The following is a 12,880-nucleotide window of genomic DNA, read 5'->3' as shown; positions in this document are numbered from 1 at the left end:
AAAAAGAGCGTCGTGAATTAATCCTGTGCACTCATTTCGAGAATCCGGAGTTGTCACATCGGGACATCGGTAAGACGCTGGGAATCGTCCAATCCACGGTCAGCAGAGTACTAAAACGTTACTTCGAGAACCTAACCATCGACCGGAAGGTGAAGATCGGCAAAAATCGATGCTCCGTCAGTGAAAAAGATTACAAGCGCGTAGTTAAGCAGTTTAGACGTGATCCGGGATGTCGCCAATAAGCTGAATTTGTCAAGTTCATTCGTCCAGCGGACTAAGCAGCGGGAGGGCCTGCGTACATACAAGGTTCAGAAGGCTCCTAACCGCGACGAAAGGCAAAACATGGTGGGGAAGACGCGAGCCCGGAAGCTGTACACCGAAATGCTGACGAAGCCGCATTGCCTGGTAATGGACGACGAAACCTACGTCAAAGCGGACTTTCGTCAGCTGCCGGGCCTGTTGTTCTTCTCCGCAGAGGACAAATTCAGCGTTCCGGAGGAGATTCGCAAGCAGAAACTATCCAAGTTTGCCAAAAAGTACATGGTGTGGCAAGCGATCTGCTCTTGTGGAAAGCGGAGCGCCCCCTTCGTGATGACCGGCACGGTAAACGGGCAGGTTTCCCTTAAGGAGTGCCTACAGAAGCGCTTACTACCACTACTGAAGCAGCACGAGGGCCCGACCATCTTCTGGCCGGATCTCGCTTCGTGCCACTATTCAAAGGACGTGTTGGAGTGGTACGAAGCCAACGGGGTCACCTTCGTGCCAAAGGAAATGAACCCGCCCAACGCGCCGGAGCTTCGCCCAATAGAGAAACATTGGGCGATTATGAAGCAGGCCCTCCGGAAGAACCCAAAAGTTGTCAAATCGGAGGCGAACTTCAAGAGAAAATGGATTTCTGTTCAAAAAAAACTACAACCTGACGTTGTACAGAACCTTATGGACGGGGTAAAGAGGAAGGTGCGAGCATACGGGCTTGGGCTCGAAGTATGAATAAAAAGAAAATGCCAAAAGTTGTTTTTTTATTTTACTGTCTAAAATTTTCAAAAGGATCGGTCTACTGGGCGAATTTCTACAGCGTTTTTTTCGTGATGCAATTTGATGTGACACACCCTTTATTATCAACGTCATAATACTGATGAAGTAATGTGATGGCCGATTTACGTTTTAAATAGTTTTTCTTCTCATATCTATAATAAAGGGCACTGCACTGAACGGTACAACCAATCTGCATACCCCCGCTGCCTCCCCGCTACTTTAGGTGCTCAGAATTAGTCAGAATATTAAGTTATATGACATTTTAAAATGTTTCATTAATTTGTTTCGATTTTTTTTTTGCAATGGTTGCGTTGAAATATTTTAATGGTATAGACACGTCTTCGAGACATATTAAAAATGGTAAAATAACGAACATTCAACATCACTCTATTTTTTGTTACATGTTCAATTTTATGACCTGCCTGTTGAACGTAGTCCCACGTTGAAAAAAAAATATCCCACATTATGAAACAAGTATGCCAATGATCCTCTGCCCTCAATAGAAAACAAAACTGATTTTAAGAAACCGGCCCGCGAAAAACAGATTTATAGAAAGGCGAATCGTTCACACTCTCTTTCACCCTGTAAAGTTTGGATTGTTTATGTACTTCATATACCGTCTTAACACGGTTAAACACCTTGCAAAACACCCGGCTAGCCCTCACAGACATTGTAGCCCTACATCCGGTACCCTAATGTCCTAAGGTGGAACTACTGTCCACCTAGGACCAACTTCCTGTGCACCCATCTTTTCCCTCAGAAGACAATCAACAACAGAAACGATTCTATTGGTGTGGACCTATACCTCTGCCGTTTGTCGAACCACCATCCGCAACAGTCGCGTATGCAATAAATTTCATAAATATTGACAGTACGATAAACAAAGTCGAGCGAAAAAAAACTACAACTTTTCAAGCCCAGTGCTAACCGGGTCGAGTGGGTTGGAGCGATTCGAAGGGCTTCTCACAAACTGCTCTTCTCGCCGTGATAAGCAATGATTTATTATACTAAGCATTAGGAAGGTATACTTTTTCAAAACCCGGGGAGTGTTTGCGTGATCGTAGCTGCATGTGATCGAACGGGACGCACAGTTTGATTGTGCATTAAGGCTCGAGAACTGTTCAAACAGTTTCGATTTTTCCGCTAAACGTGTGCCATTCGAGTGTGTTTGTTGTCGCGGGATTTGTGGTCGTACAGGGAAAACGGATTTCAGGTGATAAGGTTTTATCTGTTGATAAGATAGACAGATGATTTTATAGAGAATCAGCATCCAGCGGCCTGGGCACATCACAACTACCGCTTTCAACTGATTCGCATTTTTATTCAATTCTTAGAAATCTTAGAACGGACTCGCCTTCATGATCGTGATAAGGCTGCCGCCAGTTGGCTCGACTTGGGTAATTCCAAGACGTACAGCTTGAATTAGCACTAATTAAGATCTATCAGGACCGGACATCTCGATTGTCATAATTTCTCTGCGCGACAGAAAACCGTTCTCCGCCGGGTTCAGATTGAAAATCTCTGTCTCCAGACGGGGAACGGAATAAATTCGTCGTCGGTGAGTTCAACGTCAACTATGGGGGTGAAAAACGTTGAGATTGTTTACGAAAAAAATGTGTTTTTGGTTACATACGACTTTCCGAACATCTTCCACAATCGGCGTTCCGTGTTTTGGATTGCGTGGGATCGTTCGCGATGTTCTGCCAGCTTGTTCTCGAATCACAGACGTGTGGCCAATTTGCCGCTCAATCGAAACTAAATTCACACTCAGACGGTTCGGGTTAGTGGGAACAAGCGTGTCGGGTTTTATGTCGCGTCTTGAAACTTCTCCTGGGACCACCGGAGAAGTTAAACTCTCCAGGTTAAACTCTTTGGTAGGACGCAGCAGCTGTTGACATGTCGCGCAAAGTATCGAAAGTGTTTGTTACAATTAGTCGCACATGTGTTCTGCGTCCAAATGGTTGTAATTTTGTTGACCCAAATTTGAGCAAATTGTTGTGAAAAGAATAAACGCCACATAATCCGACGCTGTGACAATCGCAGTTTGCGTGAAATAATGATTTGACGTTTGAAATTCAGTATTGCTGGATGTTGACTCTGGTTTTGGATTCCAATGTCCCCGCCCTAGCTGTTGTTACCATCCGTATCCGAGGTTGGAAATAGTCAGCTCGCCATCAAATTGAATTATCGCACAAAATATTTGATCCCATTTACAACTGCAGGCAATTGTATTCTATGCACATGTAACCCACTCTCCCCCTCCGATTCTGGGTCTGGTCAGTGATTATTTTAAAGTGTATAAATCTATCAACTCGTAACCCTTCGATCTCAAATGGGTCGCGCCGATCTACAGTTGGCACCACTCGAGCGCACCACAACTGAATCAAATCCAGATTTACATTTTCAAATCGTACTCCGGTTGATAAAATTATCGCGTCAAGCCTCGCAAGCCAGTCTGCAATCAGTGAGCTGATATGGTGTTAGATTTGGCAGGCATCTGGAAGAAGATTTGATTGATCGATTCGGTACAAAGTAATGTTATCAAGGTAACGTCATAATCCAATGAAACCATTGAAAGAACCTCCACATGTTTGGCCTCGTGGTTTATAGTTGAATTTTCATGTAAATTCCAATGAACACCACCATGATTGAGAGATTAAATTGATACTGGTGGATAAAAAACCACATGCTGGTAATAAATTTTATTTCCAACGATGTCTTTAAATATTTCCCCTCTCAAAACTATTAGGGGTATTATTAAGTTCTACCAATATCGACATGATCTCCCAGCGAAGACAAATACGCTTTTAAATGATATTGATGATGGTTCGGAAACGAAAAGAACACCAAAAAACTTCCCCTGTCACGCCATCTCCGATAAGCTTCCGGCCCGAATATTTCCAACTTTGCGCCACCAAATAATTTATCATCAACATAAGGGCAGGGTTACGACAAATTTCTTGCGTCTTAATTAAATGCGCTCCACTTCTGGTTTGACGCACGAAGACGACATTGTACAGGAAGAAGAAGTTAGGTGTCCTGATGAATCCAAAATCAGCACTTCGTCTAATATGCAACCGACACGCAACCCGACGCTGATTGCAGTCCGGGAATGCCTGATCCTGCTGGCACTATCCTTTAATCACTGACCTGCCTGGTTTCTTCGAGTGAGCTCAGGGGGTTCAACCCTTTTCTGAACTCTCGCTTCTTCGGTTGGCTACGCTCGGATGCCTTCGCCGCCTGATATCAATATGCGTGTAATATATCACAATAGCGCAAACAAATATTGTGCATTGTGCTCAGTTCATGGACATAGGGTAGGAATGAATGGCGGACCTCCTTTTGGGTAGGGGACCTCCTGCCGTTCGCCAGGCGTGCGCGTCAATCGAGATAGGCACTTCGATGATTGCGGTACCGTTGTTCCTGTTGTGTGAGTGTAGTGGCTTTTAATTAAATCAGGCATTTGCATACACACGCGAAGGGATGCGCAAATGAGCAGTCTTTCCTTTTAACATGCTTTTCTAGGGATCATCCTTGAATCATATGATATAACCAGGATAGTTAACGTGTTAGCACTGAAGCTGTGGTTTGTGAAAGATTATGTTATTTGGTTAAGTTTAAGTACACAAATTTTATATTGGACTAGCTGACCCGGCAAACTTCGTCCCGCCCAAAATTTGTTTTTTGTTATCAATACCTTCAAACATTCTCGTTTTCTTACTATGAGCAAGTTCATGGGTCCAATCGCAGAACTGGTCATCGATTGATCTTCTAATCGACCCCGTTGAATTTACCCTTTACTATAATATTCCTAGTATTTCTACCAAAACTCATCATTATAACATCAGATTATTTTCAGACACAATTCTCGTTCAAGATTTTTCAACCACTTGCGAATAACATGTTTCTCCGTTACATGGAATAAATGTTTTATACAGAAAATATGATAGAATAAAGACAGCCCTAAATCGGACAATTCCTTTCTCGAGTTTTGCTCTTATCAACACATTCGGTGATCCATTTTTATTTATATAGATAGAAGACGATATAGGAATGCGTTTATCACATTAAAATCCATTTCCACTTTCGAACAAAGATCAATTTCGCTAGCGCAAACATCAAATGGACTAACAGCACTTGTCACTATGTAATTGTAGAACATATGGGACTTTAATTTTACGAATTTTCCCTTTTTCCTTCAGAGTTTTCCGAAAATTTTCAATTGTCATGTTTGGTTGGATATTTTTGGTTGAAATATGTATAATATTTTTATGGGACCCCCTCTACATTCCAGAGGAGGGAGAGGTATCATACCATCATCGAACCATTTCTCATACCCAAAAACCCTCATATCCCAAATTGTGCTTGATTAGTTCTGGAGTTATGCAGAAGTTTGTGTTTGTGTGTCCCCTGTAATTTGTGTTTCATTTGTATGTCAGTCCCCTTAGAGAGAATGGTGGAGTGTTTAACAACCATAGAAACATTTATTGTACCCTAAAACCTCCATAGGCTCAATTTGGTTCCATTTGCTTGATTAGTTCTCGAGTAATGCAGAAATTTGTGTTTCGTTTGTATGGCAGCCCCACCTTAGAGAGAGGGGTGGATAGTCTAACCACCATAGAAACATTGATTGCACCCTAAAACCTTCAAATGCCAAATTTGGTTTCATTTGCTTGACTAATTCTCGAGTAATGCAGAAATTTGTTTTTCATTTGTATGGCAGCCCCTCCTTAAAGTGGGGAGGGGGGGTGGAGAGTCTAATCACCGAAGAATCATTTATTGCACCCTAAAAGCTCCATATGCCAAATTTCATTTCATTTGCTTGATTATTTCCCGAGTAATGTAGAAATTTGTGTTTAATTTGTATGGCAGTTACCCCTTAGAGAGGGGGAAGGGTTCTCAAACTAACACGAAAACCTTCCCCGGCCCCAAAAACTCCTACATTCCAATTTTCATGTTGATCGGTTCAGTAATTTCCGAGTCCATAAGAATCAGACAGATAGACAGACAGACAAACAGAAATCCATTTATATATATATATCATCAAATATACCATAATATTATTTAATTTATTGGCATACTTTAAATAAAACTTGTACAAATCCTCGCTGCTGTACAACATATGACGAGGAAATTACCATAAACAAGTTTGAACTTCAGTGTATACATTTTTGTCGATGTGTTAACAATTTTTATTGAGTTAAACATTTCGATATTCTGTGCCAAACCAGGAAGCAATGTTATGTCACTAGAGGCGAATGAACTGAAAAGTTTAAACCCTCTTAAAGCCAAAAAGAAGATGAAGAAGAATGTTATGTCTTCTACTTTTCTTTTGGATAAAGCATAAATTTCAACGAAAAATAAACGAGAACTTATCAACGTTCCCGGATTTAATTACCATACCTCCCTTTCCCGTTCCACGCTATATATGATAATGCAAGTGCAATAACGAGTAAACAAACAGAACACAAGATTTCGATTTACCTTGTCCCGAGACTAGGTGTACGATTAACTATCATAAACAGATCATTTAAATAATTTTTGATGGAGAAAACCTGATCCCAGAAATTTAAATGTTGGTAGAAGGCGCTTCGAAAGGATCACTATGTGTCGGATAAGTATTGTTTGTTTTACTCTTAATGCATGAAGAATACAAAAATAAGTGGTGGAGGAAGATAGAGGATTTGATGGCGTAACGTATGTGATTCTTTTCCACCCCGAAGTCCTTGAAGTTTTTTGAGTGAGAAAACTGGATGGACGAAAACTTGAAGTCGATTTTTTGGTCATTTAGGGGTTTCCGGCCACTGCTTCCCAACGAAATAGTTGTTTTTCGCGTAGTTTCCGATAGTTTTCTCGATGATGATAAGGTGGGATACTTTTACGGGAGACGACGCAATGTAAATTACAGTTCTTAGCTTGTAGTTTCCGAGCTGGCACACCCTTGCTATTTCTGTGTATTTTTCCATTGACTCTTGCCCTTCTCAAGACTTCCGCTTTGTTTTTTTGTCCGCCGAACGCCACACTTACATTTCCCGGTCATGTCTGGGTCACAATCAAAATTAGAACGCATTCCGCGATTATGTTGAGTTGTGCATGCTTCTCGCGACATCGGATGTAAATAATAAAAAAAATGTATATATTTTGCAGTGTTGCCCATGGTGATGATTAGAAACATGGACTTATGGGGTTTCTTAAAGGGTTTCGTAGAACTTTTTCTGAACTTTTGACAGTCTGTGTAGGTACCCTCAGGGGCTCAAAATCTGCTAAAAAGTGAATTTTGATAAAAATGCCGTTTATGGGGTTTCGCAAACAAACGATTCAATTATTTGAAAATCATCGATTATTTTACCAAGTAGATTTTATTTTACTTTGTTCAAAATTGTGTTCACAAAAAACCACAAATTACTCAATTCTCTTGCTAAGATCGAAATTATCCATTCCACCATTGCTACGAATACAATAATGAAACAGCATCCAGATCCACAGAGCTTGAGCTTGGGTAGACTGTACAATTCGTAATTGCTCTCCGTGATTCACCTGAACCAACCAAATTGCACAAAAAACACACAGAATGACGCTTGGGACTAGAAAATAATTCTCATTGTGATATTTTCGGTGATTCAAGCTTTGAATGGTCAATAACGACGCCGGCTACGTCCTTACAGTCACCAGGGGAAGGGAAGGAATGTTAGTATGACATTCGTCGCCCGAAGGCCAGAAGGGTCGCCTCTATAGCGTGGTTCCCTAGCGTTTATCATGAAAGGGATAGTTGTTAGTGGGGAGAGGTATTAATCAGGTTTCACTGAGGTAAGTGATTTGGTTATGTAAACACGAACCATCGACCACTCGACGAAACGAGAACCCTAAAAGCTAGTGTTTCGACACGCAGCAGAAATTATCTTTAGGTATCCTGAGAAGTGAAACTTTTAAAATTAATTGGACCGACTATATATTCTACTATTTAACGCATCTTTTTATCGAAACTCTATCGCGACGGAAACGTGTGAAGGTACCCGAGATCTATATATATATAAAAATGGATTTCTGTCTGTCTGTCTGTCTGATTCTTATGGACTCGGAAACTACTGAACCGATCAACATGAAAATTGGTATATAGGGGTTTTTGGAACCACGGAAGGTTTTCGTGATAGTTTGAGACCCCTCTCCCCTCTCTAAGGGGGGGCTGCCATACAAATGAAACACAAATTACTGCATTACTCCAGAATTAATCGAGCAAATGAAACCAAATTAAGCATATTGAAATTCTAGGGTGCAATAAATGTTTCTATGATGGTTAGACTCTCCACCTCCTTCTCTAAGGGGGGACTGCCATACAAATGAAACACAAATTTCTGCATTACTCGAGAATTAATTATTCTCTAGTAATGCATTTGGAATAAAAGTTGTTTCCGTTTTGAATAAAAGTTGTTTCCGTTTTCCAATAATTTTGCATGCAAGCAAGTAAGTTTTAATTAAAATAATGGAGATTATACGCAAAATTATGCGTACATTCGTTAATTGTGGATAAAATGTGGCCTTCATCACCAGTTCCTCATCAACATTGTGTTTGAACGATTCGCTAGAAGAGATTGCGATATCAATCGAATAAAATCAATTCAAATCGCACATTGCTTCGAAATCCGGCTCAATTACATTAACCCCCTCATACGCGATAACGAAAATAGAACCATTATCGCACGCAGATAAAGAACGTAATATGTGTGTAGCGCCTTTCTTATGAGTTTTATTCATCGATAAAATGACTTGCAAACCCACTTTATGGCATTTTATCTGACCAAATCTCTCCAACTACTTATTCCGCCAACTGTCGTTCGGAGGGGCAAAATCCCCAAAATCAGAACAATAAACGAAAGCAAAAAATCGTTCCCGAAAAAAAAGTATAAAGCTTACCATCACAAATCAAGATAAGCGAAATTGCACCTTGGTGGGGTGCGCAGTGATAACGCGACTCATCGCTATATCCGACAAATGCATGGATTGCCACCAGTATAATATGGTTGATTAGTCCAATCGGTCCAATATTGATAGGCCTTTGGGTTCTAATTCGATTGCTTACCACCGTAATCGCCGGCTGGCTGGCTGGCTGGTTGGCTGATGGTGCGGTGAGAAGCTGTGAAGGTGCTGAGATTGGAGGGGCCCTTGCGGTAACACCGCGCACCCGAAAGGGAAGGCGAAGAAGGTGTCACTTTTATTGCACCTCATTGGCTTTAGATAAGGATTTTCCACCATTCGCCGGGAGTGATGAGTTCGAACGGATGATCGAATCGGAATCGGTAGGTTGAACGCATTACGTTTTATGGGTGTTTGTCAAACCGTGTGGTTTGGTAACAAACCAATTCTGGGCTCTCTTATCTCTGCGCTCCGGCCTATCATTGTGTGAGGATTTGCTTTTTCCAGCACCATGGGTCGATTGTGGGCAGGTGAGGCGTGTGAATCAGTGAGAAGTGAAGGAACGAAGCAAGAGATAAGATAAAAAAAATGTATGCTTCACGATCGAATAGCGGAACGACGTGAGCGATATGGGAACTTTGATTTATGCTTAAGCCGTTGGCACGAATAAGTGCCGAACGTAAATATAAGAAGCTTACCTCTGTTAACTTTCTGCACGTCCACTGAATCCTCGTAATTCAAGGTGGTGGTGTTTACGCCATTGGGAACCCGAGGAACTGCCGCTGGATGAAGTAGTCGTCGATAGTGGTTCACCAACAGCTCGTTGTTGATCAGTAGCGGAGACAAACCGTTGGCAGCCACTGTAAGGAAGAAAAAAAGAAAAAAACTTCAAATTAAGATACTATCTCCAGCAATTCTCATTCAGCAAAGCAAAACAAAATAAAAAAATGACTCCGTCTGCCACTTAACATTGGTTATTACTGCTTGCCTCTGAATGCTGGTTAGATCCGTTCAGGGTAAATCAAAATAACGATCCATCCATTGGGTTATAAAACAAACCTCCCCGCGCTACCCGTCTGTATTTTGTTTAATTGAAAAATATTTTCCATTGCAGTAAAAGTCTGCTGTCGGCGTCGTTATTATCGGATCGAACCGATGGAAAACTGCACTCCAGATCTCTCCATCGCAGGCATCGGAAGACGCGCGCATGCTCTTTGAAATGTGCAAGTGCTGGGCAAAAACACCACCATCCTCGGGATACTCTGGTTGGGATACATGCAACCCCATCGCTGGAGTGTGTAGAATCGAAAACAACCCACCATGCTGCTGGTGGTGGTGGTGGTGATGGTGGGTGTGGGTGGTGGCTCTCGTACCCCCGGTAACTCACACCGTCCCCGCCGGACGGTTGGTAGAAAGATAATTGCATCAGCTACCACGCTCTGGCCCCTCTTTCGCTCTACAGAACGGCCATTTAGACCCTCACTCTCTCTATCTCTGTATTCGTCTCGTTCCCACAGACATTGCCAATGTTTCGCAATCAGATTTGACTGCTGCTGAACTTGGTGAGATTGTGTGCGTGATTTCAAATCATGGTTGATTCGTTTCAATGCTTCCCACCTTTTCACCCACTCGTTTTTTTTTTTGGATTCAGAAAGTTAATGTGTGTGTACAAAAAAAATAGATTTAACTCGATAAAAGGTGCAAATCTTTCCCGAAGAACAGTTCGATAACAGTATGCTACTTGGCGTGTGAAGAAATCTTTCGCGAGTCTCAAGCGAATGTCATATTCACTCACCGAACGAACAAGCCATGAAATCATAGAAAACGACTTGCTCAATCAAAAGCCAAAAAGTGTTTCAATTTCCGTGACAGAATGATTGGCTGGGGGCGACACAACATGACATTCCGGCTGCTGGAGTCATGCTACTTTTGTTTGTTCTAATCTTGACAAGAAACAGTGTCTCCATAAATAAACAGCACCACATAAACATAATAATCGGCTCTTATGGATTGTGCTATACACGCACATAAACCGTCGACATGTGTTCCGATGTGGCGGAATTGCTCCCGGCTTGGTAACCCAAGATAGGAAGTGGAGGATGGGGAAAACGGATGGATATAGAAGCAAAAAAAAAATAGCTGTCCATATATTGCGCGATGTTTGTGTTATTGCAACAATATGAAACCAAATGCCAAACATGTTAACCTTTTCGCGTTGAGCGTTGAGCGCTGTGCGCTAATTATGTGACAGAAAATCGTTCCTCTCAGCAAGTGACTGATAGATGCAACGGGGGAAATTCAGAAGCATTTCAATTTCAAGGTTAGGCATATGATGTGTCCCTAATCATACCATTGATAACAAAAAACAAAAACGTTGTCTAATAATTTTATACGATCGCAGCTTCTTTAATTTGAGAATTCTGTCATTTTTTTTCTTCTTAAAGATAACCAGTCTTGCTGTTTGAAATGAGTCCTCCCTCCACCAGTTATGACCAATCGATTAGATATACGAAGCTTAACGATTGTTTCATGTTCTTCAACACCGCTTCAAGCAGATCGCAAAGGCGAAAATACATATGCAGTGTCGGAAATGAGTTAAGCTATAACGTCTGTGGATTTTTCCAGATAGATCTAAAGATCATGGTTCCAATTCCACTTCAAGTTTTTGGGTTTAAAAAAAGGTAAAGGTATTCATTCATTCAAGTGATTTTAGAATTAAAGGGTGTGTCACATCAAATTGCATCACGGAAAAAACGCTGTAGAAATTCGCCCAGTAGACCGATCCTTTTGAAAATTTCAGACAGTAAAATAAAAACTATTAAACAATATTTGGCATTTTCTTTTTATTCATACTTCGAGCCCAAACCCGTATGCTCGCACCTTCCTCTTTACCCCGTCCATAAGGTTCTGTACAACGTCAGGTTGTAGTTTTTTTTGAACAGAAATCTATTTTCTCTTGAAGTCCGCCTCCGATTTGACAACTTTTGGGTTCTTCCGGAGGGCCTGCTTCATAATCGCCCAATATTTCTCTATTGGGCGAAGCTCCGGCGCTTTGGGCGGGTTCATTTCCTTTGGCACGAAGGTGACCCCGTTGGTTTCGTACCACTCCGACACGTCCTTTGAATAGTGGCACGAAGCGAGATCCGGCCAGAAGATGGTCGGGCCCTCGTGCTGCTTCAATAGTGGTAGTAAGCGCTTCTGTAGGCACTCCTTAAGGTAAACCTGCCCGTTTACCGTGCCGGTCATCACGAAGGGGGCGCTCCGCTTTCCGCAAGAGCAGATCGCTTGCCACACCATGTACTTTTTGGCAAACTTGGATAGTTTCTGCTTGCGAATCTCCTCCGGAACGCTGAATTTGCCCTCTGCGGAGAAGAACAACAGGCCCGGCAGCTGACGAAAGTCCGCTTTGACGTAGGTTTCGTCGTCCATTACCAGGCAATGCGGCTTCGTCAGCATTTCGGTGTACAGCTTCCGGGATCGCGTCTTCCCCACCATGTTTTGCCTTTCGTCGCGGTTAGGAGCCTTCTGAACCTTGTATGTACGCAGGCCCTCCCGCTGCTTGGTTCGCTGAACGAATGAACTTGACAAATTCAGCTTATTGGCGACATCCCGGACCGAACTTCTCGGATCACTTCTAAACTGCTTAACTACGCGCTTGTGATCTTTTTCACTGACAGAGCATCCATTTTTGCCGTTCTTCACCTTCCGGTCGATGGTTAGGTTCTCGAAGTATCGTTTTAGTACTCTGCTGACCGTGGATTGGACGATTCCCAGCATCTTACCGATGTCCCGGTGTGACAACTCCGGATTCTCGAAATGAGTGCACAGGATTAATTCACGACGCTCTTTTTCGTTCGGCGACATTTTTCCAAATTTACGAAAAATTGACAGTGAAGCATGGTCAACGTGATCTATACACTCTTATCTGATTATA

General features: G+C 42.1%; 1 protein-coding gene across 2 annotated transcripts in view; it reads right to left on the bottom strand.

The window, feature by feature from the left end:
- Nucleotides 1–12,880, bottom strand: part of LOC129778499 (protein sister of odd and bowel) — a 168,889-nt gene that overhangs the window by 114,210 nt on the left and 41,799 nt on the right. For both annotated transcript variants that reach the window (XM_055785425.1, XM_055785424.1), the window contains exon 2: nt 9,645–9,806. In XM_055785425.1, coding sequence (XP_055641400.1) covers nt 9,645–9,806 — 162 coding nt within the window. The remainder of the gene's footprint in view (nt 1–9,644; nt 9,807–12,880) is intronic.

This window comes from Toxorhynchites rutilus, chromosome 3, assembly GCF_029784135.1.
Source record: "Toxorhynchites rutilus septentrionalis strain SRP chromosome 3, ASM2978413v1, whole genome shotgun sequence".
Taxonomy (NCBI): Eukaryota; Metazoa; Arthropoda; class Insecta; order Diptera; family Culicidae; genus Toxorhynchites; species Toxorhynchites rutilus.
The sequence above is the reverse complement of the archived record's forward strand: the minus strand, read 5'-3'. Positions and strand labels throughout refer to the sequence as shown.